The 22,664-nt window shown below is 41.5% G+C and overlaps 1 protein-coding gene across 2 annotated transcripts in view; it reads right to left on the reverse strand.

Annotated features, from left to right (window-relative positions):
• Positions 1 to 16,729, reverse strand: part of arhgef4 (Rho guanine nucleotide exchange factor (GEF) 4) — a 149,583-nt gene extending 132,854 nt beyond the window's left edge. The window contains exons 1-2 of one of the 2 annotated variants that reach the window (XM_030397618.1): positions 16,229 to 16,729; positions 10,633 to 10,662 (exon numbers count right to left, since the gene is read on the reverse strand). In XM_030397618.1, the coding sequence (XP_030253478.1) occupies positions 10,633 to 10,662; positions 16,229 to 16,417 (219 nt within the window). In that variant the 5' untranslated portion in view covers positions 16,418 to 16,729. The remainder of the gene's footprint in view (positions 1 to 10,632; positions 10,663 to 16,228) is intronic. The other variant, XM_030397619.1, reaches the window with a different exon arrangement.
• Positions 16,730 to 22,664: the final 5,935 nt, after the last annotated feature.

Raw genomic sequence — 22,664 nt, forward strand, 5'->3', positions numbered from 1 at the left:
TTGTAGTGGACTCACTGGACAGGAAAAAGGGTTTTGTTATGAAATTGTCAAACAAGTATAAAAGAGTCATGCTTTTCCCTTGTTGGCCCCAAACCCAGTTATCCACTGTCTTTCTGTTGTTCTCTCTCTTCTGGTCAAAGAAGTGGCTGAACATAAATAGTCCATTCACTTTGGTCTTGTCAACGTACCAAAAATCTATCTAGTAATCTAGACTAGTAAACTGTTATGATCCCCGCAGTAATATTGAACAACCACCGCTGACAAAGTGGTTCCACTTATTCAGTTAAAAACACATTTCAAACTTGTTTAAGCCCCCGGTTATTTAGTAATTTAAAAGCTTTTATTATAAGACATCATTACAGGATATGGTGTGTGTTCACCAGCAGTAACTAAACATGATTCCTGAAACAGCTGACAGTGAACACAGCAAAACAACAGATGTTCAAAAGTACAATCAAAAGGAGAGAAACTATAAAGATTTACTAAGAAGCTGCAAAAGTAATGAGAGGTGAACAAACTGACTTTTTCAAAGGTCTTTCTCTCAGGTTTTCTTCACAGACATGAGTTGAGTATCGATTTGTAACAGAGGGGCAGATGGGGAGGTTTGACCTAACTCTGCGAGGGTCCATCATGGGCACGGTTTGCTCAACTCAGCGCAGTAAAGCTGATGATGGAAAAGCAAATCGGCAGCGGCACGGATTGACTCAGGGCGGCCAAAAGTGCTGGTGGAAAAGCCCCACTAATGACCAGGCAGAGAAACCACAGGTCCTGAAAGAGGAGAGTTGGTCATTATGCTCCCTCTGGCTCATTTCATTCTTATGTGTGAGGAATGCTTTCTTTGGCTTTCCCCTTTGCATTCTGCTCGTCTACTGGCCCTTTCAACCCTTTTCTTTTCCTCTCTATTTTCAGCTGCTGGAAGAATTTGGGTTAGAGGTGGATCAAAGTAACCCAGTGCTACTATGAAGCCTTGGCTCATATTCATACAAACAAGTGATGTCATAGACATGCTGGATGAGCCTGAACACATGATAGCTGACTGTCAGCTGCTCAGTCTATGCCTTCACTGTAATGGATACTGGCATTTAATTGAATACAACATTTGAGGGTAGTTTTAATAACCTTTTCATTATTGTTGACATACAGTGAGACAGGTCTGTGTTCAACTGCAGACTGCAGCTGTGATAGTGATTTTATATTTCATACACAGTATCTAAATAAACCTGAGTCCATGCAATAAATAGGTCTCCAGTTTGCACTGAATAGTGTCTATTTATCATGGTCATCACTTGCCATCTGTCATTTGAATTGGTTGCCAAACAACAAGAAGGACATTTAGGTTTAGTTTCTGACTATTTCTATTTGTTAACCTGGTTCAAGTGAACCATATCTGCACTCTGTGCACAACTGGAGACAAAAAGAGGATGTCAGGTCCAGATCCAACCAAACAGTGACAGTTAGCAAAGGTATAGCTGAAGAGTGGAGCAACTGTGGGAAGTTAGTTGAGTTCATTGAGGTTCAGGTAAGGCCCACATGCCTGTTGTTGGTAACCAAGACAGTGTTCAGTGCTATGAAATCCCTAACACTAGACAACAAAGCATCCCTCATCAAATGCAAGCTATATGGGCTATAAATTGACACTTAAAACCAAATGTCTGATAATATTTGGTCACATTATCCTTGGCTTACATTCCCCTGGTGTTATTACATCAACAATGGTTAGTTAGTCTGTCTCTCAATTTGGCTGATAGGAAAATACAAAGAAAACCTCACAAGCGACAAACTCCCAAAGTCAGTACAGTCAAAGGATCAAGTTTACACCACTCTGTTCAAACTTCAACATTCTTTATTTTGTGCATCACCCCAGAATAATGAATGGGCTTCAGCCAGAGGGGGAGTGCTAGCACTCTTCCTGTACTCAGCTGACTATCTATTGTTTTGCAACTGAACTTAAATTGTCAGCCAACCCAGCACATTTGTATTTTGCCCATCTTAACCATATTACCATATATCACTGATGAGAGTTAAGTAACAGAAAACTTAACTCTAAAGTATAGGCGCGACGAGACCCTTTGCACCTTCCCTACACAAAATAATCACCAAGGAAAACACATTGAGAAATGGACTGTATTCATACTAATCTACTAATACTAAGTATAGACTGTAGACCTACTCAATTTGGAAAGTTACATGAGATGACTTTTGTTGTGAATTGGAGCTATACTAGTAAAGATTGATTTTGCTTCAGTTGTCTCAGTGAACACTCAACGCGCTTCACATCAAGAACCAGCATTAATCCATTGTCACACACATTTATACACTGATGGCAGAGGCTATCATGCAAGGCACCACCTGGTCTGCTCATCAGGAGAAATAACCACTCATACGCACTCAGACACGTCTTCAACATGTAGACTGCAGAGGCTGGGGATTGAACCATCGATCTTCAGACTGGAGGATGACTGCTCTGCCTCCTGAGCCACAGCCACCCCGCATTCTGTGAATAATCCACTTCCCTAAATAAATACGCAGTTGTTGTTGATGCGCAATGCATTTATCCAGACATTTTATGGTTGACTAGAGTAACTAAACTACCCATAACAGCACATTTCTGTACCTGTGGCAACATGCTGGAGCTTCTTTCACACACACCGACCAACTCACTTCCGCCAACAAACACACTTCACCACATAGGCTACCACAACACTGTTGGGGGGAGCCCGACCACTGACACATAGGTTCATAGCAATAATCCACATGTAGCCTAAATCTAACATTAACAGTAAAATATTTCCTTAAATAGACTAAGCTTTGACATGGCCACTGCAAAACACCTAGGTTTTACCACAGCGTGGGAGATCGTAAACAGACTGTGTTTACAGTCCTCAACTCTCCAGCAGCTGTGAAGCAACACATGGGAGATTTACTGCAGCCTAGTTTGGAACTGAGATTCACTGAGAGACTATAATCTGCACTGCACATTTACTGTTACAATTTATGGCTAACTTTACTTCTCTGCTCCACTTATACTCACCACCACTTACATCGCTGCCCTTCGCTCCACCATACACACCACGACCACACATTATGTGCTGCTCTATTCCTCAAAGGTCTTACTGATAACATTTTTATGTAGACAAATCAATTATATTTTGCTTTTTATATCTACAGGGCTCATAGAAATGTGCAGAATATGAATATCATTCTCCTTAAAAACATTATGATTTTAAATTAATGATTTAAAAAAAAGTTGTCAGGACCAAAAGGATTGGGAAATGCCAAATTTAGTGGCTGAGTGTTATCAATGACAGCTTTAAAGAAACTATGCCACTTCCCACTTCCTAATTATAACAAATGCTACAAGAGTGTATATATAAGAGTAATATAACACATACTACTGCTATAACGACTGGAAAATTCATGATTACAAGACAGAAAGTTGTGTAGTGTGAACAGTATAGCAATGTAGTGTAGTCTGTAAACTGTTTGATAGTTAGGAAGTCAGAGATTAAAAAAAAGGAAAAAAAGTGAGATTGGGAACATGCCAGGACAAAGCAGAGACAATGTAAAGCAGATGAGAGGACTACAGCCTCTCTCATAGCCATGGATGCAATAAGGGAGCATGGGAAATGGGACAGTTGAGTCTTTCCTCGCCATCTATTCCCCACAGCTTGGCTGGATGTGAAAAGAGACAAATTCCTGAGTATCTCTCTTGTGTCAACTTTGCAACTGTGTGTTAAAGTCTGGATGACAGCCCGTTCACCCCACCAACCCCACTCCAGCCCTAAGCCTCTGAGAGGAATTTGTTAGCTTTTCCTCTAGACACTGATATAGTGATGACTGTTCGTGTGTGTGTGTGTCTGCTGAGTTCTCACATTCACACACTACTACCAACACAGAGGTCACAGAGCGGCATGTCGGGTCACATTTAGACAATGTTTGTCCATATAAGAGAGGACATCGAGGCAAAAGAGAGGAAAGAGGTTGGAAAATAAATGCTCACAGATATCAGCTAAACATCCCTCAACGGTGTCATTTGTAAAGTATGTCCAGAATCCGGTGGTAACTCCAAAAATATAGGAGGCAGCAAATCAGCAGAGTCACCAACACCTGAGGGTGTTTGCTAGCTACCTTTGGCTGTAGTCGCTAGCTGCAGTTAGCTTCCTAGCTTTGTAAGCCATGCTGCTAGGCGACCCTATTTGCTGACTCAGTCTACTAGGACTGCAGCCTCAGATTGAAGGGAAGTATCTGCAGGCAACAGGGCTCAGCTCTGGGCACATATGCCTACCAGTGAACATGGCCAGACACCAGACAGGGACCTGACACAGCCTCTGTGACTGACAGATGTCAGTTTGATGACAGAGTATACAGTGCGATTTACAGTATGATGATTCACCATGGCTCTGACCAGAGGCACACAGCGGCAGAGGAAAGACAGAGTTGGGTATCAGCAGAGTTTATTCTTCCTTACTCTTTGACTTTGAGATTTATTTTGACCATTCAAAACATGTTACATGTGACTTTTCAAATCTACACTGGGGACGTTCCTCTGTCAGTCATCATATCAAATCTGGTCCATATTACTTAATTGTTGAGCCTGCCCGTTAGAAACCAGGATTTGTGGGGGTTTTTTTTATTTTATTTACTGATTTGAGTAAAACTGGATCATATTTTATGGAGACTTGCCTGAACCCTGCATGATTTACAGAGTTTCCAGATGAACAGTGCTAAAGTAATTGCTAACAGCAGCTAACTGTACCTGGACTCAAAATGAACATGGCCAGTGTCAAGACTGAACAAAAACTTCGTAACCAACCGCAGTCAGTTTGACAAGTAGATATCCAGTATTGAGGTGGTTTACAGAGTTTAGCTGCCATTTGACATCACTTTCTTGTTTAGTCAATGTCAAATGTCAAGTTCAGAGCCTAAGTGTTATTCCCATAATCCTGTGACTGTGGCAGAATAACAAAAGCAGCAGAACATGTGTTTTGTTTTCCTGACTTGTTAGAGGTCAGTCGGGAGGGTTCTCCCCAGACTGTGGAATAACGGCGCTGCGCCGCTATACTGCTAGCTCAGCGCCACTATACTCATTTTCAAATTAAGGGTGTTTATTTCCTATTTTCGCCGATGATTTTGCTCAAATCTATCAAAATTCATCGGTTCGCAGGCCCGTGCGTCACATCCCCATTGTTCCCCATGAAGTCTCACGGAGTGGCCTCATCTCGTGATGTTTTACCGCGAGACTTGCCTCTCATTTGTCGGATATACTCTGACGCAGTAAAATCAAGCACTCTTATTGGTGGAATTCCGACCGCACGCAAACGTTTAAAGGGATGTTTTCACAGGGAATTTTCACATACACTTCCTGTTTACATCGAGACGACACGAACCATGACAAAACGCAAGCGTAACAAGAAGCCCAATGATCAGAGGACGATCTCTGCATTTTTTGGTGTGTCTTTGCCGGTGACCAGCGCCAGTGTAGCTGAGGAGGAGCAGCCAGAAAAACACCTCAACATGCGGGGCGCTGCAATTGACGGTCTGTCTGGGGAGGGGGGCGCTCCGGTGCCGAGCGACACGGAGGCCTAGACCGGCTCACAACCGACTCGATCGACACAATCTACAACGGAATCGACCAGATCGGAGGCTAACAACAATGCTGCGGCCCCTGTGACAGTGAACAGGGAAGTCTCCATGAAGAAAACGGCGCCACATTATGTGGCACATTACGGTGGCAATGTTAGGGGGATTGTTGAACCTGACGCTGTCTCGGATGAGTGGTACAGTCTGCGTGAGTACATCAGGCAGAATAACCGCTTGTCTCAGGAGCAGCTGGTGAAACGCCTCCTGACAGAAGACACCATGGCAGAGCTGTATCCCAGCACGAGGCTGCTGGCATCGGTGCTGATGGTCATCCCAGTCAGCACTGCTGACAAGGGTCAAGACCAGACTGCGCAGCAGGATGACCATTAAGACTCTGAATGCACTACTGACCATCAGCATAGATGGTCCAAGTGTCAGTGATTTTGATTTTGACAGGGCAGTTTCAGCCTGGGGGGCAATGAGGAACAGAAGGATTTCTGTGCAGGAAACATGTTTCTTTTGCTAATTGTTTCTAAACTGTATTTTTCATTTTCAGCACTGTATTTTTCATTTTCATTACACCTCTCATGTACAGAATTTGTAAGCAGTCACAAGTTCATGTCATACTGTACTTTCATTTTGTATGATGATGTAGACTGTATAATGTAGACTGTATAATGTAGACTGTATATTGTAGTTAAGGCTTTAGATTGTAGTGACAGTGTAGATTGTGCAATAAATAACATTCTATTCTATCATAAGAATAACTTTTAACTGTTGGATACTTTCTATGATGAATAAGTGTCTCTCTAAGTGGTATATTTAGAGAAGACTGAAGGCTGAATTTGCAGGAAATGGCCTCCATTGGTACTTAAAACAGTCAACATGCCAGAGCTTCCCCCCCTATCCGGACCACCCCTCTGGCGTTACGCGTCGCTGACGGTGAAATTTGAAAACAGCACCACTATACTAAAAATTTCTGGGGAGAACCCTGGTTGGCTATCAGAGAGAATGTAGGACCCAGTGACGTTCTGCTCAAACAAAGACAAGACAAATCAAACACAGCAGAACTAATGATGCTGGTCATTACGTTACTCTTACTTTTGTCACTTAAAAAGACTCTGTGGAGCTGAACTGTTCTTCCGGCTCCCGTACTGATTCCCATGTTTACACAGTAAGACACAGCCTTACTTGTCGCCAACACAGGCCCCCACGCAATATTTTTTCAGCTCTACCACAGGATACCAAAAATTGCAGTTCCTCGAATGGCCACTTGAGGCTGGCCCCAAAAGCTGGTCAGCCCCCATAAAATCCCATGTTACAATGCCAAAACTTAACAGCAGAAATAAACATGGCACATACCCGTGATGTGCTCCTTCATGCTTGCCCATTAAACTGGGCCACAGAGAAGGTGGCAGTTAGTACTTGGCACCAGTGAGGCCCTGGCAGCTTTAAATGCCCAAAGCCCTTTGAGATGCCTTCAAACACAAATGCACTGACTAAAGCGCTGTGAGCGACTGCCACTGAAAAGAAGACATACAATCAGCAGGAGAAAATGGCCCGTCTGTGCTGACTTCTGGATCAGCTGCACAGTTGCTAGGATATGGGCTTTTCCTGACCTAACAATTTATTACTCTAAGCACTCTTAAATGAAAATTGAAAAAACAAACCCAGACCCTTTTCTGGATTTAAAAGGGTTAACAACAGTCGCACTGTAGTTTAGTTGTGTTTAGTTGTGTCATCAATGAGCTGTAAGGAGAGTGTGAGAGGGGGGAAACGCAAACTGGCACAGCTTTACAGAAGACAGGTGTTATTCAGTCTATTGCAACTTCACCCTATATTGATATAAACACAATTGTCTAAAACTATATCTCGCTTGGAAATATATCAATTTATCTTGGTTCATTGTATTGCTGGGATGCCAGTCATCATGTGTTATATAAGCCTGTGTTCATGTCTAATTGAGTGCATGATGTCATCAAAGCAAAAGGGAGACATATCAAATATTAAGATATTTTCAAATTCAATTTTCCTCAAATTGTTACACTGATATCATTATTGTAATAAATAAGAAAAAAATGTACATTCAAAACAAATGAAAAATAGAAGTATCTTGACTCGTGGTTTCATACTACATCCTCAAATATTCAATAACCTGTTTACATTACAGATTATACATTTTACTATTAGTCACCAGGCCCTGCAGTATTAGATGTTATGCTTATTTCTGTATTGTAGCTCCTGCACTATTTTAGGTCTTAGATTCTATTAAGATGTTTCTACTTTTTTCCATGTGATTTTTCTTTATACATATTTTTTTTACATATATCTCTCAGGACAAAGTTGGAGGGAGCCTGTGATGTAATTGCATTAACAGCCTGCTTCACTGCAGTTGAGTAGCCTTCATAAAAGTGAGAAAACTTAGACAACCTGTACTGTACATCTGCAAACATCTTATGCAGACACTGGCATTTTTTGATACTGCATCTTGGTTCACAAATAACCAAACAACTCAAAATAAGCATTCAATAAATGTTAAATTAGGAAAACAGCTAGAGTAGCTGCAGAAGCAGCAGCATGTCCAGACAGCTCCCATGGTTATATTACTGCTGTGTGCTGTGGTTTAGGAGCGCAACATTGAACTTGACTTAACTCCTTGTAGTTCTGTAAATTACAGAGGGGGAATCTGACAGTTTTTCCTCGTGCTGTGCCCTCAGAGTGTGGAATGGAGTTTGGTCTTTTAACACAATGAGATCCACTCCCAGGGGAATTACCCCAGGGACCACTGACAATCAGACTGTATGAGCTGGGACATTCAGGTTCCAGTGGAGATCACGGCACTGAAATCTGTTTCTTGTTGTGCCTTGTGTTTATGTGTCAGGGCAGACTGAAAGACAAACACAACCGGCTCAGCTCTATGGAATTAGATTTGTGCCAAAAGAAACAAACAAAACTTCTTAAATGTCAAACAAAAACAGGTGACGACGACAATGAAGACCAACAGTAACAACCCACAACAAGAAAAACAAGTGAAATGTAAGTAGTTATGACATACATATATTGTTCTTCAGTGTCGTTGTCGTCCTCATCATCTCTTCTTCTCTCCGTTTTAAAGCCGGGGTCATTTAGCGTGCTAGCTATCTACACATAGGTACTGAGCTGTGTCAGTCAACAACTAATTAGCCAATGGGGACGCTCTGCTGAAAAGGCCCGCCTACCCGAGAGGTTTGTGCCAAAACTGCAAACAAAAAGTCAGAGAGCGCTAGAGATGGGATTTATGGCTCTTTGAGGGGAGCCAGATCTTGGTGAGCCGTTCCTTTCAAAGAGCCGCTCAAAAAACTGGCTTATTTGACTGATTTTTAAATGTATTAAGTTTTAAGAAGCCGGCCTGGTGGTAACTCATTTTATCTTGGAAATAATCACTGGGAGGTATGATGGGGTGAGATTTTTAACAAAACTGTCCTCCTCCTAATTAAGACCGCTGCAGCTGCTCTGCTCTCCGAGGCAGGGCAGTCATGTGTTTCTGTTTTTGTTTTGTTTTTGTTTGTTTTGTTTTTTTTTTTTTTTTGGGGGGGGGGGGGGGGGGGGGGGGGGGCAGTTTGCGCAAAGGCAGCGTGCACAACTCAGGTGGCGTCATGCTACATTTGCATATCTAATAGGCACCGTCCAGCTGGACTGCGCTCCTCCCCATGTAACTTCTCTGTCCCACTCAGGGGAGGAGCAAAGGAGGAGCACACAGTGATATATACAAAAAAAAAAAGAACGGTTCCCAGCTTCATGTTAACGAGCCGTTCAATAGAATCGGTTCGTTCGTTAACGTCACAACACTAGGGAGCGCAAACGAGACAGAGCTGCAGAGAGAGCGCAAAGCTGAGAGTCAGCGCAAAAGTCTGAGCGGAGAGAGACCAGCAGAGGAAACCGTAAACAACATAATGCATTATTAGAAGAGTAAAAGACCAATATTTTACACTATTTGACAAATTATTTGATTGCAAGTTCTAAGTTTTAATTTTGAAATGAGTTTTATGTTCTCTCAAATTCCTGTTTTTGTTTGACATTTAAGAAGTTTTGTTTGTTTCTTTTGGCACAAATCGAATTCCATACAGCTCTTCCTAACCAAACCACTTCAAACAGGGACAGGATTTATATATTACAGTCACATTCATTTTATCCTCCATACTAATAATCACTTTAAAATTAAGCTAATTGCAACACAAAATAAGTACCAAAATGTGCACTTAGTGTACACATGGTCTACCACAACTATCCATACTTTAATGTCCCTATCTGTAGAATCCTGTGCACTCTCTTTCTTTCACTTTTTCTCCCTCGCTCCCTCTCGTTCCCCCTCCGGCTTTCTCATTCTTTCAACAGGGTAAAGGAAAATCACGTTATCATATTTATCAATAATTATCAAGTCAACCTCCAGGTGAACAGATAGGGCAGACAGGAGCCTCGCTGCAGCAGCAACGCAGCTGCCATGCAGTACACAGGCATCCAGTGTGTCCAGCAGTCAAACTGATATAGAAAATACAGCTCCAAAAATGATGAGTGAACAGCAGCAAGAAACTGCCACAACACTGAGGGCATCACATTACAGATTGTTATTAAAAGATTAATACAACAAGGTGTGTGTGCAGTGTGTTAAGCACAACAGTGTCTTATTTACTTAAATGCAAAAAAGACAGCTGGTACTGGAGTATTAATACTGCAATAAATAAGTACAGAAACCATTTCAAATATGCAGTAATTTTATGCATTGATATTTAAATGCTTTTGACAATACTAAAAGTAACAGAGGTATTAAGAGGTGAACACATATGTCTGTGGTAACCAACAAAGCCACAAACATAGTGACAATTGACAGCTTCAGTATAAGAGCGGAGACCTCAGGGTGGCCCCAGTCAGCTCTACTACCAAGCAGGACCACAACAGTGTGGGTCAGTGACTTATCCACTGCTATGACAGCAGGAACCCTTTGCTCCCAACAGAGCAGAGCCAGCGAGACGATTGTCCAAACAAAAGTTAACAGTTACAAACTGACTTTCCTACCTGTTGAGGAGCAGACTGGCCTCTGAGTTTCTGAAGAGAAGAAAGAAAGAAAACAGTGTTCAATACAAGACAGACAATAAAGTACAACCATAACTCCTTCAAACCACTTCTGCAGCATACTCCAAACTTGCAGCCCCTTGACAAAAGAAGTTAACATCAAACTATGTGATGTGGTACAGTGAGGGTGGTCTACTACATACTAGTACTACTCTGTCTGTACTAGTCAACACTTCAAGGTTGTGCTTTAGGCATACTGATACTGTTTGTGCAATATCAAAGGCAATGATTAGAAATAATCGAGAAAGAGTGAGGAGAAGAGCCAGTGGATACCAGAATCAACTGGATAAGGTAAGACCTAAAAAGTCTCTCACCTTCCTGGCTTCAATTTAACTGGAAATGCTAACACAAAGCTGTACTACAACTGAAATGGCTACATAGAACACTTTTTTGAGTATTGTCTAGTATTGTTGTGTTTTGTTTCGTTTTGTTGTGCCGTGTTCTGTTTTGTTTTGTTTTGTTGAAAATACATTTGCATTCATTCAATTCACACAGCTGTGAGTAAATCATATCAACGTGGGAGAGGAATCCATCTAATACAATTTGAGGTAACAATACATAATTTTGTGCTGTCACACATTCTTGCCAGTGGTGGAAGAAGAACTGAAAATCTGTACTTAAGTATGAGTACAGTTACATTACTGACATATTAGCCCTACAAGTAAAACTATGGGTACTAAAATAATACTACAAAGTTGGCTATTCTTTTAACATGCTACACACAGTGCTTCTTTTGAATTGTTTATATATATCATAATTTGGACATTGGAGTTCTTTTGCTCAATCTGATGGCATGAAGTTTGGACTTTGAGGAAATTTGGGGACCTCAGGGTCGAGACCTGCAACTTTCAGCAGGAAGAGAAAGGCAGTCTGACCGGAAAGTTCCTGGCCCTCAATCTCTACCACATCTAAGTGTTTTAACCCACTGTAGCTCTTTTAGATTAATCTTTATTATATACTGAATTGTGATCTTTATCAATAGGCACTCTTGATAGTGATTGATAGTAATTGAGACAAGTTTGAGCTGTAGGCTTTGCTCTTGCTAAAACTTTGAAATAAACCTTTAACTATAGTTAAAATAGAAGCTGTGGACACTGATTCTATGATTCTCTGATGGAAGGAAAATGTAGGTGGTAAGTGTGCAAAATATGTTAATGGTTCTTAAAGGTTACTCAAGCCCAACAAATTGAAACAGTCCCTGAACCTAGCACCCTACCAAGTGCTCAGACCTTTAGGAGGAGAGCTGTTGTTAACGGGCGTGGCTGGTGGCCGTATCTGATTCGAGGGTTATTCATGTCAGGTACCAAGCCACAGGAAGCAGGGTAGACGTTCAGACGTAGGCAGTGAGAAGCTAGGCCAGTCTCCTCGATACCAGTTTAAGCAGTCCCTATTTAATTCAATTTTAAAGCAACACTTTATAGGTTTAGGGACCTAACCCTTTATACCAGACGGCTGGTCACCTCTCCAAACCTGCCAAAGTATGAGTAAAATTACGGACTTGAAAAACACTTAAAGTACAAGTACCCAGAAAGTGACTTAATTACAGTAATTTCAGCCCAACCTAGCTCTTACCTGATTATGTCAGCACAACAATTTTAACAAAAAACATCAGGTGAATGTCAACACTGAAGCAAGCAATGCTGAACACAGGTTCAGGATCATCACTCTCAGAGAAGAAAAAAACTGTCCTGCAACATCAGGCCAGCACTGCACAGTAATGTTAAAGCAATCACAATAATTGATAAGAATACACTAGTAAACACATATCTTTGAAATAAACAGCATTTGGATGATCCATGTGGATACTAACAGAGTTGGTGTTCCATATGTTCCATTTTCTTCATTGTGGAGGTCTTAATGTGCACAAGGGGCGCCGTGGCAAGCAACAGCTCTCAATCAACAACAACTGACAGATTCCCTCACACACATTAATGGCTATTTAGACAGGATTCCTAATAGATTGTATAAATGTGAGTTATTTCATCATGAAAATGTTGTTAAATTTAAGAAAATTAATACTGTTTGATAATACAACACTGTGGTGATGTAAGATGCTAGTGAATAAGCTAACTGGGAGAATGAATTGCAGCTAGCTAGTCACTAGCTAACACCCAGTGGGTGTAAACAGTGATAGGGGTCACACATTACTATTATCACTAATAGTGTGTCAAATCACATGTTGGCATAGGTGAATATTCCAGGGGGGGTCAGGGGGGATACAACCCTCCATCCTGGGAAAGTTGTGATTTGGTGCATGCTGTCACAAGGTGAAAAACAGGAAAATGCAACCATGACTGAAAAGCCTCTTCCATTCACCCTCACACACCTGCACACACTGCATGTCTGCAGTCATCCATGAACTGAGTTGAGCCTGCAGGCAGATTTAAGACATGACTTTTCTTGTCCCTGCAATCAACAGAAGACAAGTCCATGGACATTTTCCACCTCGTTGAGTGACCCTCTTCATGACACACCCTTCTCTTGGTAAACTGGGTAATGGTTTTGTCAAGACAATGTGCAGAGAGTCATGACAAACCTCCATGATGCACTGCAGCATTTAAATCACTGACTAAAGTGCCAAGAAAACATGCCAGGTTATTACAAACATCCTGTCCTCTCCATAGTTGTCCACGTGTGCTTTGGTGGGTAACTATATACTACTATGTGCTATACACCCTTCTTCCACCTTATCAAACACTGATATCTATAAACATTTTCTCCTCCTGCTTAGCCACTGAATATGTAAATCACTGAGGAGAAATAGCTGCACGTGTAATTATTTGATAGGAAATAAGAATAGAAACACAAACATAATTTGTGTTTCATAATCATTTTTATTAGAATTATTACTATTTCATAATAATTTGTACACACAGAATTATATGATATTGTGGGACTGCAAGGAGTCCAAGTCCAGTAAATGGAAAAGCTGGAAAAATTAAAAATATTTTTTGGCCCATTGGACTTACTGACACACTCTTTTAGACTCTTATTACAGTCTTATTTAGGGACGGGACAATATACGCTTTATCCGCAATCGCTATAACAAACATGGTGAATCCTGATAATTGTGAATTGGGATGATCGTGACTAACTTCTCATGTTTGACTTAAAAAAGCTGTTAGCTCAAGAACATACAGTGCTTTATTGATTTCCTGATTACTTTTTTTTAATTATCACAAGGGGGAGTCTGCATCTTTTCAGTCATTCTAACAACCAACAGTTTGTTTCAGGAAATAAAAAGATGATGGCTACAAAAAGATGTGTCCTGTCTGCAATACAATAAAAACGTTTGTTTCAAAACAAGATGTAAGGAAAAGTGCTTTTAGTATGCTTCAATGTCCTTAAGGGTTTTGAGCATAGTTTGATGATTATCAGGATAATAATGTGAATCACAATTATTTTGCCAAGGTCAATTGTGACATAACATTTTTATATGACAGCATGCTTAGTCACATTATTCGATAGGTTTAGGTTTAACTTTTTAAAATTTAATGAAAAGAAGACAGAAGTGATGGTGTTTGGTCCGAGTGACTCTTCTGAACCCCCCCACCCCCCACCCCCCAAAGTTGAGTTGAGTTGAGTTGAGTTGAGTTGAGTTGAGCTGAGTTGAGTTGAGGTTTAGCCTTGTCATGATGAGGCTCACCTCCTCTAGACAGGTTTCTCCAGCAAAAAGACAGACAGTCAACTAAAGTGGTCTCCTGTTAACATGATAAACATTGTATCTGAAACCCCAGCAAGCTGCACAATACTGGTCCGTCCCTGGTCAACTATTCCAAACATCTACAAAAGATTTTAGCAGCTAATCTTTCTATGGCTCTAATCCGGAAGGATCAATACTCATTCATGAACGCTGAGTGGAATTATGTGTTTTGTATTTGTTTTCAACCAGGCAACATAGCGTCAAATGTACAAAACAGAAAGCAGTCAGGTCTAATGGATTACCTCCACTTTGTAGAAATTCAGCTTGTTATTGTCCTCTTGTGTTGTCTTTTCTCTATAGTATACACCAAAATACTGCACTACCACACATAACATTAGGGTTGTTTCATCAGTATGATTGCCAGGTTTTGGTTAACTCAAACTTTAGTAACTGAAACTCAATAATCAGTCTATTATTTATGCATCATAAAGTAGAATTCCACCACAACTTACCTACCACACTTCACTAAACACAGAGGTCATGTGATATCACTAGTCATGTGAGATCATTTACATTTACATTTAAAAGATGACAGAGACGCTTCTGAGCAACCAAAGGTTGGTATATTTGAGAACAGCCACAAAGCATCCTTTATTTGTTTCAAATCAGCTGCATATGCGCATTGTTTATAACGCATAGAGACAGTTGGCAAATCAATACTAAACTTGATTAATAACATGGCTGCTGAAGAACAGCATGGATGTGGAAGTTGGTGTTACATAATGCCAGTAAAAAAGAGTAAAACATAGACTTTGCTTGTCCTGTGCAAATGTGGCACATGAAACACAAAGGTGAGGTGGTCATTTCTAAATGGCATGAGGTGTCCTGGTAATACTAGCCTCATGCAAATAGGACTCTAGAAACTGTCTATTTTCTCCACTCCAGCTCAGAGACTTAATACAGCTACCTCCGTATGTCAAACAGTTGAATTCATTATCATGTTGACCTCAAATTGTATCTTAACTAATCCCTAAACATGTCAAACTTGTAGTTTTTTCTAGAAATTAAGTGTTTGAGTACAGTGTTATGAACATTGTGTCATTATGAAAGGCGGTGTGGCGACACACTTGGTGGGAACACACAGTGGATCTGTAGTCTGTGCCAGCTACTGTTTTTGTAACGGTTGTCCAGTTTAACCAACTGTAAATGTTGAATATGCAGCATGCATTTTAACTGCATGGTGAAAATGTTTTGAGATGTTTAAAGAGAAAAAATTATATTTGTGGAACTCACATTTTTGTGTCTGTGTCCAATTTAGCAGAAGGTGTAATATTTTCAATGTTACATTTTTAAGTAATCCACAATGAACAACACTGTTTGGTAATCCAATGGAGTATGTAACTAAAATACCATTTGGCCTGTTTGCAAGCTGACCCACCTCATAACAGTATGGCCTCTGGCACTCTATACTCCAGTAAACTATGTTGTACATGTATGATTCAACTAATCCAACATACATCTATAGGGATGTAGTTTCCAACAGTGTAGTCCCACAGTAACAAGTCGCCTGACTACAGCATTTCAGCCAAATAAAGTTCCAGACTTTGACACGGGCCACACACACACACACACACAGAACACACACACACACATCAGTCTGGGCGCTGCAATCAACATGTGTGAGGACTAATAGTGTAGAAAGTCCCTGCATTAGAACGCAGCGTGGATACAGCCTGTATATCGCACTGAACGGGACATGGTCATGATGTTTCCATGTTCTGTGCCTCTTTTGATATTAAGGCCCAGAGAAGTGAAGTTAAGTGCCCGAGAGCGTCTTCACTTTGGAGTGAGACCGCTTTAAAAGTCACAGCTCAACATGTAAGTAAAGAATCTCACCCGGTACCATCTGAGCAGAGCCCAGCAGAGCAGGTAAGCCGCCAGGCTGAACTTCGCGGCCCCGTATCTCTCCTGGAGGGAGGTGAGGTACACGAGCAGCTCCGGCCGGCCGCCGCTGCTCGGCTCCTCTCTGCGGGCCGAGCCGCTGCTCTCCGCGGCAGGGTCTCCACTGCAGCCCCGGCTATCCATTCCTGTTCCCCGCGGCTGTCGGCTTGTTTCGGTTCAGGAAAGGTTTACAGCTCACTTAGAAGTAGCGCTGACTTGTCTTCGAGCACTGTGTGGTACTTCGGACGACGTCTCCCATAATGGCAACTCCTGGAGCAACTTTTCTGTCCCGGACACTTGACGCTGATGATGCCAGCGGCGAACCACCCCGAGCACACGCGCTGCCTCAGCACCGGACCCGCAACTGAGCCGCACCTGTGAGCCCCGAGTGAAAGCTCAGAACAATATCCACATGAAAGTCTCAGGTCCAATCCAGGCTCAGTGTCTGCGCTGGGATTTATCGCCATACAGTCTCCAATACGTAAGGTCAGGACCGGCATACAGCGCCCCCTGCTGCCAGAACCATTTCAATGTATGTCCTCCCTGTTGTTATCAAATGATGAGTTACCCGTCCAAGTTTATTAGGTAACCTTAGATAAAAAAAAAACAAAAGACCTAATGCAGTCAGTGTGACTCAGTAATGTGAATAAATCCTTTAGCCCAGACCTTTTCACCAGCCTCATTCCACCAAAGATTAAAAAGGAGCACTATTGGTTCTCTACAGCGTGTGGTTCCATAGGGTCTTCTGTCCTTTCTTGTTCAAGTGGGAAAACTAATAAAGCAGAGAACCCTTCTAAACGTGCATTATTTTAACACATTTCAATTTTGAGCTTTACAGGTCAGACACATGAAATGTAAAAATCCAGCAGTCACTTGAAAAGAAAGAAAAAGAAACAACCGTCCTTTCTAGAAGGTACTTGAATTGGTCTTAAATAGCCTATATATGGCACAGGGAATCTTTTTGTTATCCACAATGGCATTTTACATTTTCATTTAATTGCAAATTTGATGTCAAGCTGATCATCAAAACAAGTGTGTCAGGGTGTGTCAGCAGAGATCTGAAGGTATCAGACGGTTAGAGTCAGAGCTGACTCCTTGTGACTCTGACTCTGGTTCTGACAGTCCCTGTTGTTGATTTAGTATTGCCTGTTATCCTATGGAATCTAATCATGACATTAATGTCAACACACAGAGGGTTTCACACATGTATTTCCTGGTTCACGTATAAACGACACTCGTTTGCCCCCAAATATTTACCATGGTTTTTTCATTTCTCTTTTTTTTTTTACAATGACACATTCACATTGTTTTAAATGTTTAAGAAATCCACAAAAATATTGATTAAACAAGTGTTTTCAGTATTTTCACAGAAGAAGGTTGATGTATTCATATATAGACTGCTGAAACTGTGTTCCCACACTGCTTGTCATTTGTGAACTTAATTTGTGTCACTGCATCAAAAGTGAATTGTCCGTAGCCTCATGTCAGATGTCACATGAATGAATGTAGACTTAAGGGTCTGCATTTGGAATGAGAACAATGAGGAGAGAACAAGATAAACATGAACACTGTGTCTGGTTGCTGGAGGAGACACAGGTCCAACAGGTCATATGTGGGTTTCTCATGACCTTCCTTTTCCTTACTTTAAATTGGCCTCACCTTCTAACTCCCTTTGTCTGATCTGTTCGTTAATCTCATTTATTTTAAGTAATTCATGATGGCATCTGATATGTCATTTGAACCATTTTTGTTTCTAGTTACAAAGTCTGACATCTTTGAAATTAAATACATTTTCTGATTACCAACTGATAGTGAGATGACTTTGACGTTGTTACCTATGTTGATCTGATTATATACCGATCAGCCACAACATTAGCACTAATAGCTGAAGTAAATAACGCTGATCATCTAATATCAGCGAAACTAAACTTTTTATTTTATTCATTCCAAATTGACATTCTCTTACACTTTTAAATGTTATAATGCTATTTCTTTGTTTTTTACACAGATATGTAATACAAAGGTGTCTTTCAATACACTTCAATGACAAACTCATGATGCTGATCACAGTCTCTACTATTAGGTAGAGGCTCATAATTCAAAACTATGTGGCGTTTTTTGTTATTGCCTAACAAACTAAGAAAGGAAAAAATTCTCGAGTGAGACGTATCGTTCAAAAGATGAACTTTAATTTGCATTGTAATGGTATTGTTGTCACATCACTGTACACGATACTAATGGATATTCAGATATAGAAGCGTGATCCATTCACTCAAGTGTCAGTCAGCTGTTGCGTTATCTGTTGTTTCGGTATATTTTCAACGGATGCTTCTAAGATACACAACTGAAACAATTAGCTGAAATGTGTCAAGTGTGGAGAGCTGGTTAAAAACCAACCGTGATATTCAGAATGTGAACTTCTGTTTCCATTAAATTGTTTTTGTTATGGTGTGCACACCGCTGACTGACTAAGAGGACCCAACCCTTAAACATACAGTAGAGAAAACACATGCATACTGTATCACACAGAACAACCAGTGAAGGATTTATGATTTTTATGTTGTGTGACACTGCACCAGATCAAAGTCAAACATTTTGACACATACACTAATAACACTGACACTGCCCCATAACTGTAAGTTGTATATTATAAAGGCAAGCACAGAACAAATGAAGACAGCTACACTTTAGTTGATTTCAACTTTGTTCAGATCCTCTACAGTGACGTAAACTACCTGGAATGACACAAAAACAGTTACACATTATTACATAAATACTTTTTTACACAACATTTAGGAGACACCTCATTTTCAAATACAGTGGCTCATTTAATTTGGTATAAACAGATATTAAGTTGTAATTTAGATTCCAAACTTGAAGTTCAACTTAAATTTGATAAAAGCTTATTTTCCGTTTGTGTATGTATATATATATATATATATATAGTCATGATTGTGGTATTTTGTGGTATTTCTACACCTCTCATTTTTCTGTGATGGAATCAATGGAACACAAACAACTTTGTCACCAAAATCATTCAGGAAGTTTGAAAGTTTGGTTCAATGATTAAAGAGGTAGAGAAACTGCGTCCTTTCCCCAAGGGGATCCTTGGTTTACATCTTTATGTTTTGGTGAGGAGATAGATGTGTCCTTACCATTTCCAAACAGTTAATCAGAGGCAACAGACAAGTTCATTGACAGCTACATTGTGAATTGACTTGACAATATAGCTGTAACCATCCATTCATCCATTTTCTTCAGCTTATCCGGGTTTAGGTCGCAGAGGCAGCAGGCTTAGAAGGGTATTCCAGACATCCTTCTCCCCAGTGTCGCTGGGGAGAATAAATGTCTGGATCCACATAAATTAACTGGTAAATATACAGCTTTGCCTTCTAGATCAGATCCCACTTCACCATGCTGGTCCAGCGCAGCACCAGCAGTCCTGCTGACAGTGCACCAAACCAGCTGTCCAGGCAGCTCACGCTTCATTTTCCCATCACTTGTGAACAAGACCCCAAAACTGCTTAGATAGATTAGATAATGGTGTATTAGTCCCACAACGGGAAGATTTGCATTATTACAGCAGCAAACAGGATGGCAAAAAAGAAGAATCAATTAAAACAGTAATAATAAATAAGTAGAAAATATGTTAAGTATAAGTAAAAAGAACAGTGCTCCGTGGCATTACAGCATAAGAAACTCAAAGAAAATCAGAAGAAACAAGGCAAAAGCTTACAAATCCTCCAATTTCACTGGCAAATATCCAAGAGCTTTTTCCCAGAACCCAGTGGCTGTTCTTTGCTCATTTCCAAGATGTTCTTGCAAAAGTGTCTTTGCTTTTTGATATCCCCTGTAAGGTGGCTTTTGCTAACAGCTCTTAACCAGCTGTCTTGGTTGTCCTTTGTTGCACTGCTCCAAAACGTATATACGATCTATGCTGTTAGCAGCCTTTGCATCTGCTCCATGCACAAATGCTATACTCCTGAAGGTCTCCATCAAAAGTAGGTATATTCCTTGGGGCAATGACAATGTGGACTGCTGCTCCATCAGCCGGGCTGTGATGTAATTCTGCCTCTGCATGACTGTGAGAACTTTGCCATGGTCCATATTAGTTTGTATGTACATCAGAACCTCTGTACTTCAGTACAGTAACTCTTGCTGTGTGAGTAGCGATTTGACTTTGCAACTCAAGCACTCCCTTTTGTTGTCTGATTTGCTCCTCCTGAGCCTTAAGCTCATGTTTCTCTTTAAGAGGCAGCTGCCATAGCAAGAAGAGCAAACGGGTGGTTGATGACCTATTGCTGGAGCGACCAGCTGATGAGCATGTTTTACCACCAGCAATAGAAATGATGTCTTCTGAATCAATATTATCAATGGTTACAGTTGTTTGTTGCAGTATTGACAGTGACCACAACATTATCACCAACTTCATCATCATCATTTGGTTCATCGTCATCACCACCTCCATCATCATGATTAAAATGCTCCCTGGTATTATGAAATGATTCTTTCATTTTTTTTTTTATTATTTCTTTGTTACTGTGCATTCAGTTATCAAACCATTTTTAGTTTTGTCATTACTTCAGGTATCTCGCCAGGGTTTGAATGACTTATACAACCTAATTATTTCCACATTCATTTTTAAAAAAACATTCTATACATGGATTTCGATTTGAAAGCATCACTTGCTCAGTTTCCTTTTTTAGTGTGTAGTTTCTTTATCTTGAAATCCCTTTCCCTTTTGATTTGATATTATTTTTGTTTCCAGTGCTTTAAATGTAAGCTTACTCAGTCTTTTACCAAGCGTATTCTCCGGTTCACTTTGATGACAGATCCCAATGAAGGCATTACTTTTCTCATTTTGATATAAACAAAGTCTTTATTTAAAATTGTAGCAGGATTTAGTTATATCCTATTATGAGAGGGCCAATCTCCACAGCTTTCTTTCACCAGGCTTTCACTTATCAGCATTCAGCTGCAGTAGATGAGGGGCACAGCGCTGTCTTTTCGTGTAGCAGAACAATGTGATTAATCCATTGAAGCTGAGCTTTTCAACAAAATGTAGTGTTGGTTGAATAACAAAAAAGGAACATGAAATAATTTCTGATGCGTGGTGTTGCAAAAAATTAGGTCTGCCATGGCAAAATGGCCTCTCTCCTCCTCTGAACCGCCACCTTACCGTGGTGGAGGGGTTTGAGTACCCGAATGATCCTAGGAGCTATGTTGTCCGGGGCTCAATGCCCCTGGTAGGGTCTCCAAAGGCAAACAGGTCTTAGGTGACAGGTCAGACTAAGAGCGGTTCCAATGCCCCTGATGACAAGTATAAATATATATATATATATATATTTCACGTCCGTTCATGTCGCCCGGAATGGCGTTATCGGGGCCCCACCCTGGAGCCAGGCCTGGGGTTGGGCGCGGTGAAAGGCGGCGAGCTGGTGTGGGCTTGCTTATAGCTCCCCAGCTCAGCCGCCATGTGTTGGAGTTTTCCCAGGTGAACGAGAGGGTCATTTCCCTGTGCCTTAGGGTCGGGGATAGGTCTCTCACTGCTTCAGTCAGTCAGCTTACGGGCCGAACAGCAGTGCAGAGTACACGGCCTTCTTGGAGGCCCTAGGAGGGGTACTGGAGAGTGCTCCAACCGGGGACTCCATCGTTCTACTGGGGGACTTCAACGCTCACGTGGGCAGCAACAGTGTTACCTAGAAGGGTGTGATTGGGAGGAACGGCCTCCCCGATCTGAACCCGAGTGGTGTTTTGTTACTGGACTTCTGTGCTAGTCACCGTTTGTCCATAACAAACACCATGTTCAAGCATAAGGGTGTCCATCAGTGCACGTGGCACCAGGACACCCTAGGCCGGAGGTCAATGATCGACTTTGTGGTCGTGTCAGCTGACCTCTGGCCGTATGTCTTGGACACTCGGGTGAAAAGAGGGGCTGAGCTGTCAACTGATCACCACCTGGTGGTGAGTTGGATCCGCTGGCAAGGGAGGAAGCTGGACAGACTCGGCAGACCCAAACGTATTGTGAGGGTCTGCTGGGAACGTGTGACGGAACCCTCTGTCAGGGAGGTCTTTAACTCCCACCTCCGGGAGAGCTTTGACCAGATCCCGAGGGGGGCTGGGGACATTGAGTCCGAATGGTCCATGTTCTCCACTTCCATTGTTGACGAGGCTGTTCGGAGCTGTGGCCGTAAGGTCTCTGGTGCCTGTCGTGGCGGCAATCCCCGAACCCGGTGGTGGACACCAGAAGTAAGGGATGCTGTCAAGCTGAAGAAGGAGTCCTATCGAGCATGGTTGGCTCGGGGGACTCCTGAGGCAGCTGACGGGTACCGGCAGGCCAAGTGTTCGGCAGCACGGGCGGTCGCGGAAGCAAAAACTTGGGTCTGGGAAA

The sequence above is a fragment of the Sparus aurata genome, chromosome 19 (genome assembly GCF_900880675.1).
Source record: "Sparus aurata chromosome 19, fSpaAur1.1, whole genome shotgun sequence".
In the NCBI taxonomy this organism is placed as follows: Eukaryota; Metazoa; Chordata; class Actinopteri; order Spariformes; family Sparidae; genus Sparus; species Sparus aurata.